Here is a 23,092-nt window from a genome sequence, read left to right as displayed (position 1 = left end):
TGGCAGCGCATTCCAGGCACCCATCACTCTCTGTGTGAAAAGCTTCCCCTGCACATCTCCCTTAAACTTCCCCTTCTCACCTTGACCTGTGCCCCCTTGTAATTGACACTTCCACCATTGGAAAAAGCCTCTGTCTATCCACCCTGTCTATGCCTCTCATAATTTTGTAAACCTCTATCAGGTCTCCTCTCAGCCTCTGTCTTTCCAGTGAAAACAATCCTAGTTTATTCAACCTTTCCTCATAGCCATCATCCTCGAGACCAGGTGACATCTTGGTGAACCTTCTTTCTGCAAAGCTTCCACGTCCCTCTGAGAATGTGATGACCAGAGCTGCACGCAATACTCCAAATGCGGCTTAACCAAGGTTTTATATAGCTGCAACATGACTTGTACTCAATGTCCCAGCTGATGAAGGCAAGCATACCATATGCCTTCTTAGTCACCCTGACCACCTGTGTTGCCACTTTTAGGGAACTGTGGACCTGCACACCAGATCCCTCTGTATGTAAATGTTCCTCAGGGTTCTGCCATTTACAGTATAATTCATACCTAAATTTGATCCTCCAAAATGCATCACCTCACATTTGTCTGGATTAAACACCATCTGCCATCTCTGTGCCCAAGTCTCCAATCTCTCTATATCCTGTTGTAGCTTCTGATAGTCCCCGGCACTATCAGCAACTCCGCCAATCTTCCTGTCATCCACAAACTTACTAATCAGACCACCCACATTTTCCTCCAGGTCACTTATATACATTACAAACAACAGAGGTCCCAGCACTGATCCCTGCGGAACAGCACTAGCTACAGATCTCCATTCTGAAAAACACCCTTCCAACGCTAGTCTCTCTCTTCTATAACCAAGCCAGTTCTGTTTCCATCTACCCAGCCCACTCCGAATCCCATGGCTGGGTTTATGTGAGAGGCATTTACCAGAACTGAATCTGATGCTCTATCGAAATGGAGTTTTACTGTGATCTTTATATAATCCTTACACAATTGCAATGTATGACCTATCTATCTATAATCTGATATATAGACCAATCTTTATATAATTGCAACGTATAAGCTAAAAGCATGAGAACGATTAAAAATTGGAAAGACTGACAGAAAATAACTTCTTCTCCCAGCAGTGGATTTAAATAAAGAGTAAATCTGGCACAAAATCAGCAAGCAAGGCATGACCATGTAAAGGATGGTTCTCATGACTCAGTGTCAAAGGAATGCAAAAAGGTTATTTAGAATATTTTTTTGTTTGCAGGGAGATTATTTATAACAATTTGATTCAAACAAGAAAGCAAGCTTAAGGCATTTCTCAAAAGTTTCGAAAGGGAAAAAAAACTTCCATACAATTCAAACTCTTACCATGCTGACTGAGTGGAATGTTACAGAGTGACTTACAGCATTGAAACTGGCCATTCAACTCAATTCATCTATGTCAACATTTATGCTCAATATGAACTTCCTCCCACACCTCCTCATCTAATTTATTTATTTTGTTTATTTATTATTGTCACAAGTAGACTTACATTCACACTGCAATGAAGTTACTGTGAAAAATCCCCCAGTCGCCACACTCTGGTGCCTGTTCGGGTACACTGAGGGAGAATTTAGCATGGTCAATGCACCTAACTAGCACATCCTTTCGGACTGTGGGAGGAAAGCGGAGCACCCGGAGGAAACCCACGCAGACACGGGGAGAACGTGCAAACTCCACACAGACAGTGACCCAAACCAGGAATCAAACTGGGAGCTGTCTTCCTGAAGGCCATTTCTTCCTGCATTGCCTGCCTGTCTGTCCATCCTTGGGGTTTTTATGGAGCTTTCCCTTCTTAGGGCAGATCAGTTGCAGGCAGTTTGGGCGAGTGACGTGCCCGAGCATTCCAGTGAGTTTAATGTAGTTTGCCTTGTTACCACGGAGATGAAACCAAGTCAGCACTTGCAGGTGTGCTCTAGGAGGGGGGGCGGGGGGGGATTTGTGTCTCTGTAATGATCAGGGGGCAGAGGAGAGAGGCGGCCATGTCAGTCAACCCTCAGGGCTGGGGGGGCAGGTGATGAGGGAGGCTCGGGGGAGCAGGCGTGTAAGGGGGTCAGTAATGTTGGAGGAGGTCTCCGATGTCCATGGCGGGGGAAGGGGAAGGCTGTATCCGGCCCGGGGGTGTTCTGTCAGCAGAACTGCTTTTTTGCGGGCTTTTCCTGCGCATGCACAGTTTGTGGCTCCGATCTGAGCTGCTGACGAATTAGGCCCCATCTGCCTCTGGCAACTAGAAACAGTCGAGCCCATATGTTCAAATACTGAGTGCATATGATTGGGCATGAAAACTCACCCGACAAATGGATCAGGAACTCTCCCGTTTTCATGCTAGCTGGACACTCAGAAAAAATATCGTAAAATTCCACCCAGTGAACCTCTGTAACATTGCTCACTTCAACCCATCTAACAGAAAATGCTGGATGACCCTTAAAGTTAATTAATGTATTTATTTATTAGTCACAATTAGTCTTACATTAACACAGCAATGAAGTTACTGTGAAAATCCCCTAGTCGCCACGCTCCGGTGCCTATTCGGGACTGAGGGAGAATTTGGCACGGCCAATTCACCTAACCCGCACATCTTTGGACTGTGGGAGGAAACCGGAGCACCCGGAGGAAACCCACGCAGACACAGGGAGGATGTGCAAACTCCACACAGACAGCGACCCAAATCGGGAATCGAACCCGGGTCAGTGGCACTGTGAGGCAGCAGTGCTAACCACTGTGTCGCCATTGGCCGGAATCCTCTGACCTCACCTGCGGCGGGGATTCTCCAGTCCCGCTGCGGTGAATGGAGATTTGGCTGAGTGCCAAATTCTCCGTTCTCACTGGCAATGGTGGCATGGTGTATGAGATTGGAGAATTCAGGCCATTAACTCCGTTTCTCTCCACAGACGCTGCCAGACTGCTGAGTTTACCCAGCATTTTCTGGTCAGAATTCTCCGGCCGCTCATGCCCCCACCACCACTGCCAGCGAGAAAGGGGAATTTGCCACCCAGCGAAATCTCCATTCACTGCAGAGGAACTGGAGAATCCCAGCTGCGGGCGAGGCCGGAGAATCCAGTCCCTTGTTTTTATTTCAGATTTCCAGCGTCTGCAGTGTTTTGCTTTTTTTAAAAATTCAACTATTCTATCAACTTGCCTTAGATCACGTTTGACTTTTCTTTATTCATGCATTCATAGGATTTGGGCGTCACTGGCTAGACCAGTATTTATTGCCCATCCCTAAAAGTCCACACAGACAGCCGCAGAATAAAGGAAATGTGGCTTCTGCCAGGATACAGAGCACTGATCTGCAAGATCACTGTCTCACACACCAGCTACATGTTGAATTCTCTTTCCCTCTGGTTCAGGGCAGAGTTGACACAAGGTTCACCCAAGCATGTGTTAATGCCACCCTGCACCATATGAAGTCTGCAATTTTTGCCAATCCTCATGTTCACTTTTCCTGATTCTCAGCAGTGAGAACTATTTCAATGAAGCAATCCCTCTTTGGCCTGCACTCGAGCTAGTCTGACTAACTAGGGAGTGACTGCATGTTTTAAATCACTGTGCTGATTTCAAGTTTAGGTATTCAGCAATAAAACAATTGAATTTGAGGTGAAATTCTCAACTTCTCAGATGTTACAAATAATCGTTATTTCACCTTTTCTCTGCACCCATGTAAATTTTACCAATGCATGTTTTGTAAGTTTCTTCGATAGGACAGCATGGTGGCACAGCGGTTAGCACTGCTGCCTCACAGTGCCAGGGACATGGGTTCGATTCCCGGCTTGGGTCACTGTGTGTGTGGAGTTTGCACATTCTCCCCGTGTCTGCGTGGGTTTCCTCCGGGTGCTCCGGTTTCCTCCCGCAGTCCAAAGATGTGCGGGTTAGGTGCATTGGTCATGCTAAATTGATCCTTACCGTCAGGGTGATTAGCGGGGTAAATGCATGGGGTTATGGGGATAGGGCCTGGGTGGGATTGTGGTCAGTGCAGACTCGCTGGGCCGAATGGCCTCCTTCTACACTGTTTGACTGTATGAGGTTCCACGTTGTCAGATTGATTGATGGAATGTTGTCTTTGAAAAAATTGCTCCTGTCAAGCGACACTGAATTTGCATAAAATGTATCAGCTTCAGAGTTCAGAAAATGGAAACACTGCCTCAATGGAACAAAGAACAAAGAACAAAGAACAGTACAGCACAGGAAACAGGCCCTTCGGCCCTCCAAGCCTGTGCCGCTCCTTGGTCCAACTAGACCAATCGTTTGTATCCCTCCATTCCCAGGCTGCTCATGTGACTATCCAGGTAAGTCTTAAACGATGTCAGCGTGCCTGCCTCCACCACCCTACTTGGCAGCGCATTCCAGGCCCCCACCACCCTCTGTGTAAAAAACGTCCCTCTGATGTCTGAGTTATACTTCGCCCCTCTCACCTTGAGCCCGTGACCCCTCGTGATCGTCACCTCCGACCTGGGAAAAAGCTTCCCACTGTTCACCCTATCTATCCCCTTCATAATCTTGTATACCTCTATCAGATCTCCCCTCATTCTCCGTCTTTCCAAGGAGAACAACCCCAGTCTACCCAATCTCTCCTCATAGCTAAGACCCTCCATACCAGGCAACATCCTGGTAAACCTTCTCTGCACTCTCTCCAATGCCTCCATGTCCTTCTGGTAGTGCGGCGACCAGAACTGGACGCAGTACTCCAAATGCGGCCTAACCAGCGTTCTATACAGCTGCATCATCAGACTCCAGCTTTTATACTCTATACCCCGTCCTATAAAGGCAAGCATACCATATGCCTTCTTCACCACCTTCTCCACCTGTGTTGCCACCTTCAAGGATTTGTGGACTTGCACACCTAGGTCCCTCTGTGTTTCTATACTCCTGATGACTCTGCCATTTATTGCATAACTCCTCCCTACATTATTTCTTCCAAAATGCATCACTTCGCATTTCTCCGGATTAAATTCCATCTGCCACCTCTCCGCCCAATTTTCCAGCCTATCTATATCCTGCTGTATTGCCCGACAATGCTCTTCGCTATCCGCAATTCCAGCCAAGTCACAAAAGCCAGCCTTGAGTGACGATCTTTGCATATCCCCTGCTCACGAATAGCATCATTTTCTGCATCTGGAGATATTTTATCTGCACGGTATAATCAGCTTGCAACTGGAGCTTCTGCTTTTTAAAATTCATTTGTGGGACATGGGCGTCGCTGGCTGTCTAGCATTTATTGCCCAACCCTAGTTGCTCTTGGAGGGCAGTTGAGAGTCAACCACATTGCTGTGGATCAGGAGTCACATGTAAGCCAGCCAGATAAGGATGGCAGATTTCCTTCCCTAAAGGACATTAGTGAACCAGATGGGTTTTTCCTGACAATCAACAATGGTTTCATGGTCAGCAGTAGATTCTTAATTCCAGATATTTTTTATTGAATTCAAATTCCACCAGCTGCCCTGGTGGGATTCGAACCCAGGTCCCCAGAACATTAGCTGAGTTTCTGGATCAATAGTCTGGCGATAATACCACTAGGCCATTGCCTCTCTCTCACTTGGGAGAGCAAGAGATATGAGGGGAAATAACAAACATATTTAGATGGATAATGTGTTCTTTTTCCAAACTGGCAGGATTTTCGGTCTTCAGATTGGAATCATGGAATGTTCCAGCACAGAAATAGACTGCCTAGCCTAATCTGTTCTGTTTTCTCTCTGTATGAACCAATTATTCTCCATCCCATCTTCGGCTTATTCCATTGACTCCTTATTCCACCTTTTTTTTAAAAATGAACAATTTAATTCTATTGTAACAGTATTTATGGAATTTGCATCAACAAAACTCTGTGAGAGTGGGCGGTATTTTCCCGTCACGCTTGCCACAGGAATCATAGCGGGCGGGACAGGACCGTGCAAAAATCCGTTAACCTCGGGTGGGATTTTCCAGTCTTGGGGCGAGCACGGCCGGAAAATCCGAATTCCATATTCGATTCACTTGTGTAAAGACATTTCACCTAACCCCGCCAACTGTGGTTATTATAACAGTGTGGCTATTTATTTATTGCTGTCTTGCTGAATAGCAGAAATCATCTATTGCAATTTGTATGATTAATGGTATCATATATCTTGAAAAACATGAAGTTGTCAATCAGATGCCACTTTAACCATTTCAGATTTAGCTGAAAAAGGCTGCTGGGGTGATGTAATTTTCACTCAATACTTTCCGCGCTAAGGAGATGAAGAGTCGGTCAAATTAGGGGTTGTCACAAAACATCAGCTTGCTAAAGGGGTTGAAGCCAGGGCTCGAAATGGCCAACAAAAGGGTAGTTAACAGTTGATTTCGACTTAAGATGTCAATTATAACTCATGAAAGAGGCTGCATGGTGATGGCTAGCACTTTAACTATTATCATCTCTGAATAGCAACCAGCTGTTTCCCAGTAAATATGCTGTTGATGACAATCCCTCAAGTCTCTCTTCAAAGTTAGCTCTTCTAGGGGCGGCACGGTGGCACAGTGGTTAACGTTGCTGCCTCACAGCGCCAGGGACCCGGGTTCGATTCCTGACTTGGGTCAATGAAAGTGCACACATTGTGAGTGGTTTCAGACATCCTAACATGAACCGGAGCCTCGTGCTTGCAGCTGGAGTCTCGTCTCTTTCTGTGAAGGCCTGCCGACATTACCTGCCAATCAGACACTTGACTGGTCATCAGTAGGCCTTTCTCCCATGATCAGGGATGCAAGGGTGGGAATCCCTGCCCACTGAGAGGTGCTGGCCAATCAGAGGCCAGCAGCTATTTTGAGTAGCAGCGCCACCTGGAAGATGGTGGTTGCTGCCAGAGCGACACCCTCCCAAGGCCCAGAATCCAGGCTCATGCAAGTGATGGCGAGAGGGGTTTATAGGATGGGGGTCCTGGGAGAGGTGCATGTAGGGGAGTTGGCAGCAAGGGCAAGGGCATGACTCTCAGTGGCACACACCACCTTCCTGATGCTGGGTCCCTCAATCAGGCACTGCAAGTCTTTGAACATGTATGTGCCTTCTCCAAGAGCCAGTAAGCAGAAGTGGCAGGGTTTCCCTATCAGGCAAGCCACATGGTGAGCCAAATGCCCACCACTGGGTTGATATCAGCGACAATGGGGTGAGTCCCTTAATTGGACACTGACTGCCCACTTACGGGCCTCAATGGATAATAGGGTGGGGTCTCACCCAGCCATGGACTTAATTGGAATGGGAGTGGGAAGGTGTGGGGTCTCCACCCCTCACCTTAATAAACAACTCTGGCACCAAACTTGCCACAGGAGGTGGCACAAGATTGTGCCCATAATGAAAGTTCACACCTTAGGTTCAAACTGGTACAGAAATAGTTTTAGAATAGTGGCAATATTGGATTTAAACTTAAATCTCAAAAAGAATCTGAATATGCAACTTCTGATCTCAAGATATGATTGCCAACAGCTTGACAGTTCCCTTAAGTAAGGACAAGTGTCAAATGGCTTTTGTGCAAGTTTAGATCATTCTACACTTACACAATAGCATTTTGTAATCTGCACCACTGGATGATTCTGATTCATAAGGCAAGTAATTTCAGAACAAAAACACACCCCCGAAATATAAACATACTGGATTAAAATAAACTTTTTATCCTGCGTGAAGTACAGTGTTTAAAAGCAACAAAATAAAAGGAACTGAAAACTGGAGACACAGTTTTCCTCAGCAGGTGCTTTCCAGAGGTGAACACCAGGGCTGATGTTTGTCCTCACTTTTTTTTTATTCTCTCATGGAACATGGACATGACTGGCCATCAGCATTCGTTGCCCATCCCTGATTGCTCTTGAACTGAACGGTTTGCTGGGCCTCCTCAAAGGGCATTTGAAGAGTCAAGCATGTTGTTATGAGTCTAAGTTCATTTATTAGTTTCTCAAGTAGGCAATGAAGTTACTGTGAAAATCCTCCAGTCATCACACTCTGGTGCCTGTTCAGGTACACTGAGTGAGAATTCAGCATGGCCAATTCACCTAGCAGCACGTCTTTCAGACTGTGGGAGGAAACCAAAGCACAATTCGGAGGAGTCGTGTAGCGAGTCACTCTGGGTGGAGCTTAGAAACAGGAAAGGCGCAGTCACTATGTTGGGGGTGTACTACAGGCCCCCCAACAGCCCAAGGGAAGTGGAAGAATGGATATGTCAGGAGATACTGGATAGGTGCAGGAAATATAGGGTTGTTGTAGTGGGAGACTTCAATTTCCCTGGTATAGACTGGAAATCGCTGAGGGCAGGGACTCTGGATGGTGAGGCATTTGTAAAATGTGTACAGGAGGGTTCGTTGGAACAATATGTGGACAGCCCGACTAGAGAGGGGGCTATACTGGACCTGGTGCTGGGGAATGAACCCGGTCAGGTCTTCAAAGTTTTGGTCGGGGAACATGTGGCAAATAGTGACCACAATTCTGTTAGCTTTTGGATAGTGATGGAAAAGGATGAGTGGTGTCCCAAGGGTAAGGTGTTGGATTGGGGGAAGGCTAACTTTATTGGGATCAGGCAGAAATTGGCAGCTCTTGATTGGGAGAGGCTGTTTGAGGGTAAATCCACATCTGGTATGTGGCAGTCTTTTAAGGAATGGTTGTTAGGGCTACAGGACAAGCATGTGCCTGTAAAAAAGAAGGATAGGAAGGGTAGGATTAGAGAACCGTGGATAACCAGGGAAATTGAGGGACTGGTCAAAAGGAAAAGAGAGGCGTATGTTAGGTCCAAGCAGCTAAAAACGGAGGGAGCTCTGGAAGAGTATAATGAAAGTAGGAAAATACTCAAACGGGGAATTAGAAGAGCAAAAAGGGGTCACGAAATGTTCTTGGCAGACAGGATTAAGGAGAATCCCAAGGCATTTTATTCATACGTTAGGAACAAAAGGGTTGTAAGGGAAAAAATCGGACCTCTCAGGGACAAAAGTGGGGACTTATGCTTGGAGCCCAAAGAGGTAGGGGAGATCCTAAATGAATACTTTGCGTCGGTATTCACTAAGGAGAGGGATGTGTTGACTGGGAGTGTCTCGGAGGGGAGTGTTGAACCGTTGGAGAAAATCTCCATTACAAAGGAGGAAGTGTTAGGTTTGTTAGAGAATATAAAGACTGACAAATCCCCAGGGCCTGATGGAATCTATCCAAGGCTGCTCAGGGAGACGAGAGGTGAAATAGTTGGGCCTCTGACGCAAATCTTTGTCTCGTCACTGGACACAGGTGAGGTCCCAGAGGATTGGAGGATAGCCAATGTGGTCCCGTTATTTAAGAAGGGTAGGAAGGATAACCCGGGTAATTATAGGCCGGTGAGCTTGACGTCCGTGGTGGGGAAGTTGTTGGAGAAGATTCTTAAAGATAGGATGTATGCGCATTTAGAAAGGAATAAACTCATTAACGATAGTCAACATGGTTTTGTGAGAGGGAGGTCATGCCTCACGAACCTGGTGGTGTTTTTTGAAGAAGTGACCAAAATGGTTGACGAAGGAAGGGCCGTGGATGTTGTCTATATGGACTTTAGTAAAGCGTTTGACAAAGTCCCTCATGGTAGGCTAGTGAAAAAGGTTGGATCCCATGGGATAAAGGGGGAGGTGGCTAGATGGGTGGAGAACTGGCTTGGTCACAGAAGACAGAGGGTGGTAGTGGAAGGGTCTTTTTCCGGCTGGAGGCCTGTGACTAGTGGTGTACCGCAGGGCTCTGTATTGGGACCTCTGCTGTTTGTGATTTATATAAATGATCTGGAAGAAGGAGTAACTGGGGTGATCAGTAAGTTTGCGGACGACACAAAACTGGCAGGACTTGCAGATAGTGAGGAACATTGTCAGAGGCTACAGAAGGATATAGATAGGCTGGAAATTTGGGCAAGGAAATGGCAGATGGAGTTCAATCCTGATAAATGCGAAGTGATGCATTTTGGTGGGAATAATGTAGGGAGGAGCTACACGATAAATGGAAGAACCATAAAGGGTGTAGAGACGCAGAGGGACCTGGGTGTGCAAGTCCACAGATCTTTGAAGGTGACGTCACAGGTGGAGAAGGTGGTGAAGAAGGCATATGGCATGCTTGCCTTTATAGGACGGGGCATAGAGTATAAAAGTTGGGGTCTGATGTTGCAGATGTATAGAACGTTGGTTCGGCCGCATTTGGAATACTGCGTCCAGTTCTGGTCGCCACACTACCAGAAGGACGTGGAGGCTTTGGAGAGAGTACAGAGGAGGTTTACCAGGATGTTGCCTGGTATGGAGGGGCTTGGTTATGAGGAGAGATTGGGGAAACTGGGGTTGTTCTCCTTGGAAAGACGGAGGATGAGGGGAGACTTAATAGAGGTGTATAAAATTATGAAAGGCATAGATAGGGTGAACGGTGGGAAGCTTTTCCCCGGGTCGGTGGTGACGTTCACGAGGGGTCATAGGTTCAAGGTGAAGGGGGGGAGGTTTAACACAGATATCAGAAGGACATATTTCACACAGAGGGTCGTGGGGGCCTGGAATGTGTTGCCGGGCAAGGTGGTGGAGGCGGACACACTGGGAACGTTTAAGACTTATCTAGACAGCTATATGAACGGAGTGGGAATGGAGGGATACAAAAGAGTGATCTAGTTTGGACCAGGGAGCGGCGCGGGCTAATTGTTCCTGGTTTCTCGTTTCAAGGCTTCATTCTACGATCATCTTGCTGGTGCCAGTACAGAGTGAGACTGCGGATAGTTGGGAACCTGTCTCGGGGGCAGGGGATTCATATGGTGTTCGTGGAAGTGGAAATGACTAGGGTTGGGAAGCATTTTCCGATCGGGGCCATTGTGATCTCCTGGACTCGTTTCGATCGCCTCAGGGGGTCGGAGAGGAATTTCCCAGATTTTTTTTCCCCATATTGGCCCTGGGGTTTTTCACTCTGGGTTTTCGCCTCTCCCTGGAGATCACATGGTCTGGAATGGGGGGGTGGGGGTGAGTTAATAGGTTGTAATGAACAAAGCATCGTAGCTGTGAGGGACAGCTCGGTGGATAGGATATTGGTATGTAGATAGGCTGGAAAATTGGGTGGGGATCCTGGATTCAGGATTCAATCCTGGACCGGGGAGCGGCGCGGGCTTGGAGGGCCGAAGGGCCTGTTCCTGTGCTGTATTGTTCTTTGTTCTTTGTTCACCGGAGGAAACCCACGCAGACACGGGGAGAAGGTGCAGACGCCACACAGACAGCAACCCCAGCCAGGAATCAAACCTGGGTCCCTGGCGCTGTGATGCAACAGTGCCAACCACTGTGCCACCCTAATCACGTGCAGGCCAGACTGTGTAAGGATGGCAGATTTCCTTCCCTAAGCGGTATAGTGGCACAGTGGTTAGCACTGCTGCCTCACAGCGCCAGGGATCCTAGTTCAATTCCTAGCTTGGGTAACTGTCTGTGTGGAGTCTCACGTTCTCCCCGTATCTGCATGGGTTTCCTCCCACAGTCCACGTGTTGGTTAGACATATTGGCCATGCTAAATTCTCCCTCAGTGTACCCAAACAGGCGCCGGAGTGTGGCCACCAGGGGATTTTCACAGTAACTTCATTGCAGTGTTAATGTAAGCCTACTTGTGACGCTAACAAATAAATTTAAACATAAATCAGTGAATCAGATGGGTTTTTATGACAATTGATGAAAGTTGTCATGGTCACTGTTACTAAGAATGGCTTTATATTCCAACTTCATTAGTTTCACCAGCTGCCCATGTACCCAGGGCATCAGTCCTGGATTACTAGTCCAGTGACATTGCCACTGCACCACCGTTTCCCCTCAAAAGCGCAGTGCAATTTACTAATATCACATTTTAATTTAAATGTTTGAATAGGTTTAAACAAGTCCGTTGAGAATTAAGCTCAAGTTACCTACAGCTTTTGTTATTAAAAGAAAGTATTGTTTGGTTTCATGTTGTCGACTAACAAGTCAGGCAACATTACTTGGGCTCAAGTCATTGTGAAGTATCATAGCATCTCCCTCCTCATTCTGGAATGTTTAACAGAAATATATTTCAGGGAAATAAATTGGCCCTTTAATGTGTCAGGTTTCAATTGTCAGCCAACACATTAGTTGATGAGCTTGCTTTATATTCTAAACCGTGAGTATGCTGAGACACACAGGCACCTCTCTCATTTTTTAAGCACAATTTATCATCCAAAAGACTTGGTGAACTTGTGAGAGTTACAAAATTCAGCAGAGCCTGAATTGTACCTTTGGGGTGGGCCCGAGATTAGCATGGGCGGACGCAGATGTGACACCCACTCCTGCCCAAAATCACACAGTTAACGTAGTAGCACCCTGGGGGGCCAAATAAGGCCTGGCAACATGTTGGGCTCACACTGAGTGGGGGAGGGAATACGTCGGGTGCTGGGGCCATTGAGGCCCCAGCGGGAAGGTTTAAAACTGAAGGAGGCAGTTCCCTGAAGGCTGCCAGGAGTTGTGCAGGAGGCTGAGGGAGCTTAATTCAACAATTGCCAAGACTTCCGTGAATAGTAATGGCATCACAGCACCAGAAGGTCATGGGAGGTGGATGGGCACATCAGGTGGGCTAAATACCCCCCTGTTTCATCAGCGAGTGCCTGGGTGTTCTGATGCAGGAGGTCAGTGCTAGGTGGCACATCCTCATGCCCAGCAATGGCAAGAGAAGGCTGCCCTCCTGACAAAGCAGGCCAGGTCAGAGGTCGCCACTCAGGTCAGTAGACACAACATTGTGCGTTGCACCTGGCTTCAGTGCCTTAAAAGATTCAACGATCTTTTGCGATCAGCAAGGGTAGGTGCAGAGATGGCATGGACCTGTGCGTTGAAGTGTAGCTGGGTCTCCATTTCCCTGTGAGTTCAGGGATCTGAGTGCGTTAACTGGCACTGAAGCCTGCACTGCCAAGGCTGGACTATCAGCACAATAGGCTGCAGTGTACTGGAGGGGGAGGTGAACCACAGTGAAACATCCCACTAAATGCATGTGTAGGGGTGGGGGGCATCTGAATTAGACTTTAAGCAAAATGGAATGCTAATGAGGCTTTCTAGTGTTCTCTGTCAGGAGGAGACAAGTCACAATAATGGGAGTGTCACCAAACCATTGGGGAATCCAAAAAATGAGCAGGTCCTCACAAAGAATGAAAGTGGTCCTCTCGAGTTGGAGGGCCAGTGGCTGACTCATTCCTCCGGTCCTGGTCAGACGGGGATCTGGGATGTGTATCTGGGGTACAAGAGAGTTCACGGGCTCCTCACATTAGAAAGTGAGCTGTCCCAGCCACTGCAGCTCCAAAACAGGTATCCACCATGCAGCAACTCTCCTTAGAGACATAGCTCTCATAGAAACTTATAAAATTCTAACAGAGTTAGACATGGTAGATTCAGAAAGAATATTCCCAATGGTGGGTGAGTCCTGAACTAGGGATCATAGTTTGAGGATCAGGGTAAACCTTTTAGAACTGAGGTGAAGAGAAATTTCTTCACCCAGAGGGTGGTGAATGTGTAGAATTCACTACCACAGAAAGTAGTTGAGGCCAAACGTTGAGTGATTTCAAAAAGAAATTAGATATAGCTCTTGGGGCTCAAGGGATCAAGGGATATGGGAGGAAGGCTGGATCAGGATATTGCATTCGATGATTAGCCATGATCAAAAGAATGGTGGAGCAGGTTCAAGAGGTCGAATGGCCTACTCCTGCTTCTAGTTTCCATGTCTCAGTGGGCCATTAGCATGTATAGTGACAATGATGATTGAATTCACTGATGTTGACCCTTCCTTCAGCAGATGCATCATCTACAGGAACCGCTGGGAAAGCATGATTGCACAGGCCAGCTGAGACAGGGTAAACCTTTTAGAACTGTCCAGCCCTTGTGACCTCGATACAGCAATTACACTATGGAGTCTTAAATGTGAGGTTTGGTTCGTATTAAAGAGCACACTTCAGCCTCATTACATCCTGGCTCCGAGGTCATGTTGTCCTCAATATTATCTTCCAATCAACGTGCCATAAGTGCATTGGGAAAATGCTCAAATGAACACAACACATCATTATTGAGAATCTGATCAGTGATCTCAGCGATTCTTCATGTGCAAGCATTCCGATCAGGAATTCAGTTATTTTAGGAGAGAAAATGAAGGTTACAACAAAGCTTCTTATATCAGATAAGTTTGGAACACGGGGTGAGACTTCATTGAAAACTCTTTACCAGTTACTGCTGTCTGTACCTGTTTCTCATGAAGGTGACACAGTTTGAAAGGAGATCTCATTCAATTAGCCTTCACTTCCTCACAAAGGGACCCATTCGAGAATGACTAGCTTGTGTTTGTGGTTCAAGTATATTGGTTGAAAGCCAGATTCATACTTCCTGAAACTATTTCACAGTCACTGTTTATTTCCCAGCTGTTGCCCATCAGCTGGCAACCCAAACTTTTGCCTGGATAGTGCAGTCCACAGCCGGGTTTGCTCAGGTTGGAGCTGCAAGGGGTCATCTTGCAGTCTCTCCATTGAAATTCAGCACCTTCCTACTAGCCATAGAAACATTGAAACTTAGAAACGAGAAGCAGGAGTAGGCCATTCGGCCCTTTGAGCCTGTTCCACCATTCATTATGATCATGGCTGATCATCAAATTCAATATCCTGATCCCACCTTCCCCCCATATCCCTTGATCCCTTTAGCCCCAAGAGCGGTATCTAATTTCTTCTTGAAATGTAGCAGTGGTCATTCCACTGTTTCTGGGGTGGCACAGCATAGGAGCAGTAGGAGAGGCTAAGGCACCATAAGACAGGCACCAAGCGAATGCACAAGGGTGATGAGTTGCGTAAAATATGGATTGCCTGGAGTATTGTATGCTAAATAAAGTTTTAATGGAATGGTCGTTTCATGGTGTTTTTTGTTTTAGGATTGTGGCCAAGTGGACACAATGATGATCCATCTGTGATGATACTGTGCCTTTAAGAAATGTATTTATATCACGTTTCTTGTGAGGGGATGTTTAAAATGCAGCTCTGGTTTACACGGTGCTGATTTATCTGAACCAGGCAGCTCTATGCTGAGAATGCAGGAGAATAATTGGCTTTAAATAATGGGGTGTTTGTTTTCATCTGAGTTAACTTAGTTTGTTTATTTTTGGTTTTTCCCCTGAGTTTCAGAGTAGGGTTTTGATTAGGCTAATTGACAGAGACAGTCATGTCTTAATGGGTGGAGCTAAGCTAACAGGGAAAAATCAAGAGCAGTTTCTGTCTTGTTTTGAAAGAAACAAATCTCTCTCTCTCTCTCTGTCTCTTTCTCTGGAGGCTGCTATTTGGGACTTGCTAAGAGAAATAGGTCTCTCTCTCTCTGTCTCACACTGTCCAAAGGTGTTCTGGGGCTCAAGGACTGGCAGCCTACGTGGCAGCATGTAAGCTTGAGTATTGTTAACTGATTTTGAAGAGGAGTTTATTTAGAAGTAGTAAACTCCTCTTCAAAATCAGTTTAAGTCTATAGGAGAAATATTGCTTGAATTGGAACTAATAGTGATGAATTAGCAGTTAAGACATCGTACCTTATCGTGTTTAAGAATTTTAATTGGTAAAAGTTAAGCTAATTCATTTGTTATGGTTAAACTGTATTGTTAACTAAAGTTTGTTTTGATAAAAGCTTCCTAGTGTGCCAATAGAATCACACCTGGAGTGAAACATCTTATCCTCACACTAATGCCAAATAGACAAACTGTTGTGGTCTATTTGGGCTTCATCCTATACTTTGGGATTTCGGCTCTAGTACCCTAGTACCATGGTGGCACAGTGGTTAGCACTGCTGCCTCACAGCCCCAGGGACCTGGGTTAGATTCCCGGCTTGGGTTACTGTCCGTGCAGAGTTTGCACGTTCTCCCCTTGTCTGCGTGGTTTTCCTCCAGGTGCTCCGTTTCCTCCCAGATGTGCAGGTTAGGTTGATTAGCCATGCTAAATTGCCCCTTAGTATCCCGGGATGCGTAGGTTGGAGGGATTGGCGGGGTAAATATGAGGGGTATGGGGGTGGGGCCTGGGTGGGATTGTTGTCAGTGCAGACTCGATGTGCCGAATGACCTCCTTCTGCACTGTAGACATTCTATGGGATCCTATACCCTAACACATCACAGAGGAATGGTAAGAAATGGAATGCTGAATAATAGGATTCTGGGATTTCAGTCAGGTTAACTGGAGTTTGGTATTGTGCTGATACTGAAAAGTGGATGTAGAGTCATAGAATCCCTACAGCACAGAAGGAGGCCATTCAGCCTCCCAGATCTGCACCGACTGCCTGACAGAGTATCTTACCCAGGCCCTCTCCCCCTAAAGGGCAATTTAGCACAGCCAATCCACCTAACATGGACATCTTTGGACTGTGGTAGGAAACCGGAGCACCCGGAGCAAACTGCACACAGGCACTCACCCAAGGCCGGAATTGAACCTGTGTCCCTGGTGCTGTAAGGCAACAGTGCTAACCACTGTGTCACCGTGCCGTCCCTAGTGTTGACTTCCTCCTACCCCAAGTTGGTGGCTAAACACTTGGTGGCAAATGTTGATGGGCAGGTTGTGGGGTGAACCACCATGAATCAAAACACCGCCTCTAATTCCCAGAGCTAGAGTCCAAAGCTGCTGGCCAAGGCAGCAGGACCATAGCTTCAGCACTTTGATGTTCTGTTCCATAAGAACTGGCCAAGTATGGTCAGATGGAGAAGCAGCGTTATCAGTCCATAAGACCATAAACCATAGGAATAGGCCATTCGGCCCATTGAGTCTGCTCCACAATTCAATGTGACTGGTGTACTCAGATGCAAAGCCATTGTCCCTGTCACCGAACAGCCATCTCGTTTGACACTGGCACAGGATAAGCCAATCATGACTGCTGCCAGGATAGTGGGCATGTCCTTGTGCCTGGTTAAAGGAGGGCATTAATGAGAACAATGTAGTCAAAAATGGTAAGATGGGCATAGTGGGCCAACTTGCACTCTTTCTGTGTGCACATGTAATGCCTGTGCTGACACTCCCAGCAACATTCAGCACAGTATTAGTTGGGAGTGGCACAACACGAATTTTCAATTAAAACAGCAGCTGCATCAGCAAAGCTAACACCAAAGACTCCGCAAAGCCTGCCCACCATCTACAAGGCACAAGTCAAGAGTGTGAAGGAATATTTTCCACTTGCCTGGATGAGTGCAGCTCCAACAACATTCAAGAAGCTCGGCGCCATCCAGGACAAAGCAGCCAACTTGATTGGCAACCCTTTCACAAACATTCACTCCCTCAACCACCAAATAACTGTAGCAGCAGTGTGTACCATCAATAAGATACATTGCAGCAATTGGTCAAGCTTCCTTTGACAGCGCCATCCAAACCTGCAAGCTCTTCCACCTATAAGGACAAGTGCAGCAGATAAAAGGGAACACCACCTAGTTCCACACCAAGTCACTCACCATCCTGACTTGCAATTCTATCGCCGTTCCTTCACTGTTGTTGTGTCAAAATCCTAGGGACTCCCTTCCTAACAGCACTGTGAATATACATACACCACATGGACTGCCGCGGTTCAAGATTCCCTCTCTCAAGGCCAGTTAGGAATGGACAACAATTGCTGGCCTAGCCAGCAATGCCCACTTGAAAAGTAATGTACAAAATGAATGATTACAAAGCCACATTTTACAGCCAAAGACTTTTGCAGTTGTCTGCAACTGAAAAAAACAGTTGCAGAAATGTGTGACTGCAGCACAGAAGTTGTTTCATCACTTGGTATCTGCAAATAACCCTCATACAAAAAAAAACACTTCAAGTCTTAATGTTACTTACAGTCTGAGATACACGATGGACTGTCACCGACCAACTGCTCTTTACTGACTCAAACAAGAGTGATGTTGATTACTCGACTGAAATGAATGCAATATTGATCATTCTGGAAGAAATAAATGCCACACTTCCTTCCCTCACACATATCGTTTTAGATTTCCATCTCGCTACATTGCAACCACTTCATCAGATCAGCACTCATGCAGGAAACTCCAGTTTGTAGCAAGAGATCTTATCAGAAACTTTGTTTGGTTCTGTTTCTGGGCCTCAAGATCTTACGAAATTACGAACTGCAACATTTTATCAAGAATGCATCATTTGTTTGGGCTTAGTGGTGCTAAAGTAGACAAAATAAGGTTCGCTATTAGAGAACTGAGAATAGACCTTTTTTCCGCCATTCCATCATTTCTGATTTCTCTCCTTCTCTCATCCCCAATTCCTCTGGTAAGCTCTGGTTGTCAATGCAGTTATTCCTTGCCAAACACTGTCATTACATTCCTGAGAAGATCAACTTTAAAGGAAACAACATCAAGCGGATGTGATTTTCCCATTGTGACCAAAGTAAAAGCTGTAACTAGGTTCTGTAGGACCGTTCTCGTCAGGAAACAAGACATTAAAACAAAGTGCTATTTATAACTGTATACTGTGAATCCCTGACGCCCGCTCCCCTCACCAATCTACCTACTCATCGCCCCTCCCACTCCCCGACCCTCCCTTCCACTGACCCTCCTGCTCCCGTACCCTCCTACTCACTCAGCCTCCCATTCCCCGACCCTCCCTCTTCCCAACCTTCCCGCTCCCCAACCCTCATTCTCACTGACCCTCCCGCTCCCATATCCTCCCACTGCTGGACCCTCCCGTTCTCCAAACCTCCTGCTCACTGATCCTCCACTCACTGACCCTCCCATTCACTGCCCCTCCAATTCCTGGACCCTCCAAATCCCCAACCCTCCCTTTTCCCAACCCTCCAACTCCCTGACCCGCCCGCTCACTGCCTTGCCCACTTATCACTTCCCTCCTCAAACCTCCCTCTATCTCATTGTTTCCCTCTCCCGATCACTTGTTGTGAGTGAGGGTTCGGGATGGGCTGGCCAGAGAGAGGAAGTGACCAAGAGAGCAAGAGGAACTGGAGCGGGAGGCTCAGGGAGGGGAGTGGTGAGTGGGAGAGACAGAAGCGGGAAGATCACTGAGCAGAAGAGAGGCAGCAAGAGGGAGAGATGTTGAGTAGGAGAGTCAAAGAGCGGCCAGGTCACCAAGTGACAGGAGCAATGTGTGGCCGGGCATACGAGCGGGAGGGTCGATGAGTGGGGGTTGACAAATAGGAGGGTTGCCAAGTGGCAGGATCAATGGCTGGGGGTTCACAATTGGCAGGATCAATGGTTGGGGGATCGCAAATGCAAGGACCAACAAATGAGAGAGACTGTGATCGGGAGGGTTAAGGGCGAAGCAGCTAGAGGGAGAGGTGGAGAGATGGTTGGCAGGATTTTCCAGCCGCATGCACCCAAAGTCCGGATTTTCCCGCCCGAGATCAACAGACCTTTAAATGGTGTACCGAATATTCTGTTTCACTCGCTACAACTCCCATGGTGGGCGGGATGGGAAATTCTTGGCCGGAGAGTGTCAGCGAGCAGGCCATAGGAAAGAGAAGCGCGGGCCTCATTGTGAATACTGTTGACATAACTATTCTTCACATAACACTGTTGTTTTGAATGCAATCGAACATCTCTCCTCGCACTCAATCCAAAATAGCACCAATTGGCTCAGTTGCTGCTGCATAGGCCCTGGTGTGAGATGCCCCTAAAGCAGATGTCCTGGCAATAAATACGCATACTGGCCCCATGATACCTGCAACGTTAAAGCGGAACAACACTAAATAAGGCAATTTACTGCATTTACATTTGAACTTCAATGAGATGTCCTGATTCCAAGACATTGGAATGTTTTGCCACAACTGAAGATGCAGATATATATCATCAAATAACTAACAGTTTCTCATTTGAGGTGAAAACACCCAAACAAGAATTGTTTCCATCTTAAGTATCACTTCTACCAATCTGTAAGTTAGAATCAAATAATATCCTTCATAATGATAATTTTAGTGAACTGCGGGATCTGACCATCTCTTATTGCCCATCTTAGTTGTCCTTGAGAATGTGGTGGTGACCTGCCTTCCTTTTCTTCCACTGCAGTCCATGTGGTGTCGGTGCACACAAAGTGCTGTTAGGGAAGGAGTTCCAGGATTTTGACACAGTGAGAATGCAGAAAGGCCTATTCCAAATTGGATGACATTGACTTGAATGAGAACTTGAAGGAAGTGGTATTCCCATACACTTCCTGCCCATGTCTTTTTAGGTGGTGGAATTTGTGGATTTGGGAAGTGCAGTCAAAGAAGTCTTGAAGGGGTGCATGCTGCCGATAGGACACATTGCAGCCACAGCACATAATTATCATATACCAGATTTAAAACATTTCCCGAACTGCAGGCATTTGGCTAGTCGATGTTAATAAGACAGGGAGGTGAAGCAGAGGCTGTGAACAGTACAAGAATGATGTCCTCCACTGACTTGTAGCTTTGACAGTAACAGGAGGTTGGTTGGCAGGCCAGTATATCAGAGTGCATGCCCATGGGTGCCCTCTCCTGTACTCCACCCCATTGAGGTCCTCATCTGAAACCTCTACAACCTCAACTTCTGGTGAACTGGCAAATAAACAATCCCGTACCTTTGATCTGGCTGCAGCTTGCACATGCCAAGGTGTCTCAGCACATGCTGATTTCAACTCCCTACTATCCTCCAAGGTATGTGCAGCATTAGCATCTGAGCTCCTAACTGGAAGTGTTGAAGTTTATTTATTAGTCACAAATAGGCTTACATTCACACTGCAATGAAGTTACTGTGACAATCCCCTAGTCGCCACACTCCAGCCCCTGTTTGGGTACACTGAGGGAGAATTTATCATGGCCAATTCACCTAACCTGCACATCTTTGGACTGTGGGGGGGAACCGGAGCATCCGGAGAAAACCCACACAGACACGGGGAGAACGTGCAAACTCCACACACAACCTAAGCTGGGAATCGAACCTGGGTCCCTGGCGCCGTGAGGCAGCAGTGCTAACCACTAAGCCACCGTGCCACCCCTAGTGTCAATGGAGTGTCAGTTAAAGTGAAATTCTTTTTGAACATCAGTGCTATGGTTACTCTCTCTCTCTTCTTCCTTATGGCGCTATGGCCAGGCAGGAATCAGTTCTCGAATCTCCCAGGTTCTGTCAATATCTGACTTGGGTATTCTGTCACATTTGTTGGATTCATGTCACTCTGAAATATTATTTATTCATTCGTGGGACATTATTTCCTTCCCTAAAGGATATCAAAGCCTTCAGCAGGGGAGGCGATGGCCTAGTGGTATTATTGCTAGACTATTAATCCAGAAACTCAGCTCATTTTCTGGGGACCCAGGTTCAAATCCCGCCACAGATGGTGGAATCTGAATTTAATAAAAAATATCTAGAATCTACTGGTGACCATAAAACCAATTGTCGATTGTCAGAAAAATCCATCTGGTCACTAATGTCCTTTAGGGAAGGAAATCTGCCGTCTTTACTTGGTCTGGCCTACATGTGACTCTATAGCCACAGCAATGTGGTTGACTCTCAACTGCCCTTGGGCACCTAGGGATAGGTAACAAATGCTGGCCAGCCAGCGATGTCCATGTCCCGTGAATGAATAAAAAAAACATGCAGACTTGGATTTGCCCTCAAATAGCCACTCTCAATCCACATTCCCTAGTTCCTGTCTAATTTGGATGTATTTGGCCCACGTCCAATTAAGCATCCTCATCCAAGGGTCACTTTTGTCCTTATCCATGACTGCCTGAAATCTTATGGAATTATGGTCACGAAGCCCAAAATGCTCCCCCAGTGAAACACCGATCACCTGGCCCGGTTCATTCCCCAATAACAAGTCCAGTATGGCCGCCTCCCTGGTTGAATTGTCAACTTACTGTATCAAAAAGCCCTCCTGGATACATCTAACAAATTTCTCTCCATCCAAGCCCAGTGGTATTATTCCAGTGGTATCCCTGTAAGGGATTCCCAGTCAATATGAGGGAAGTTAAAGTCGCCCACCACAACTACTCTGCTTTTTTCACACCTTTCCAGTATCTGACTACACAACTGCCCCTCTGTCTCCTGCAGGCTGTTGGGGGGGTCTATAGTACACTCCCAACGTTGTGATTTTACCCTTCCTATTCCTGAGCTCCACCCATAATACGTCACTGCAAGATCCCTTCAAGATCGATCAAAGCTTCGGAGAGAGTGCAAAGAAGATTTACCAGGATGTTGCCTGGTCCTGATGGTGTTGGCTATGAGGAGAGGTTGAATAAACTAGGATCATTTTCAATGGAAAGATGGAGGCTGAGGGGAGATCTGGTAGAGGTCTACAAAATTATGAGAGGCATAGACAGGGTGGATAGTCAGAGGCTTTTTCCTAGGGTGGAAGTGTGGCAATTACAAGGAGGCACAAGTTCAAGGTGAGAGGGGGAAAGTTTAAGGGAGATATGCGAGGGAATGTTTTCACGCAGACAGTGGTGGGTGCCTGGAACGCGCTGTCAGACGAGGTGGTGGAAGCAGGAACATTAGCAACATTAAACAGGCACCTGGATGGGTATATGAGTAGGAAGCCATGATGTGGAGATGCTAGTGTTGGACTTGGGTAGGCACAGGAAGTAGTCTTACAACACCAGGTTAAAGTCCAACAGGTTTATTTGGTAGTACGAGCTTTTGGAGCACTGCTCCTTCATCAGGTGCTGCCCCTTCATCAGACTTCTCACCTGATGAAGGGGCAGCGCTCCGAAAGCTCATGCTACCAAATAAACCTGTTGGGCTTTAACCTGGTGTTGTGAGACTTCTAACTGTGAATAGGAATGGAATAGAAGGATACGGACCGAGTAAGGGCAGAAGGTTTTTATTAGTTTAGTTAAGACACCATGATCGGCACGGGCTAGGAGGGCCGAAGGGCCTGTTCCTGTGCTGTACTTTTCTTTGTTCTTTGACATTAGTGAGCCAGATGGGTTTTTCCAACAATTGGCAATGGTTTCATGGTCATCAGTAGATTCTTAATTCCAGATATTTTTTTTCACTGAATTCAAAATCCATCAGCTGCCGTGGCAGGATTCGAACCTTGGTCCCCAGAACATTAGTTGAGTTTCTGGATCAATAGTCCAGAAATAATACCATTCGGCCATCACCTTCCCTGAATTATTTAACCCATGCAGTTTGTCTCCCTCAATTTGCAGCCTTCAAATAAATAG

The 23,092-nt window shown here is 46.6% G+C and overlaps 1 protein-coding gene across 3 annotated transcripts in view; it reads right to left on the bottom strand.

Moving 5' to 3' along the window:
- Positions 1-23,092, bottom strand: part of rab27b (RAB27B, member RAS oncogene family) — a 182,109-nt gene that overhangs the window by 105,817 nt on the left and 53,200 nt on the right. Inside the window, exon 1 of one of the 3 annotated variants that reach the window (XM_078219828.1) lies at positions 17,788-17,872. The exons of 1 other annotated variant lie outside the window; for it this stretch is intronic. Coding sequence is in view for 1 of the 2 variants with exons in the window: in XM_078219799.1 (XP_078075925.1) it covers positions 14,208-14,218 (11 nt within the window). In the remaining variant the exon portion in view is untranslated. Of the gene's footprint in view, positions 1-14,207; positions 14,226-17,787; positions 17,873-23,092 lie in introns of those variants that run through there. One more of the 3 variants, XM_078219799.1, reaches the window with a different exon arrangement.

Source organism: Mustelus asterias, chromosome 1 (assembly GCF_964213995.1).
Source record: "Mustelus asterias chromosome 1, sMusAst1.hap1.1, whole genome shotgun sequence".
Taxonomy (NCBI): Eukaryota; Metazoa; Chordata; class Chondrichthyes; order Carcharhiniformes; family Triakidae; genus Mustelus; species Mustelus asterias.
Note: the sequence above shows the minus strand (reverse complement) of the source record. Positions and strands in the feature narration are given on the sequence as shown.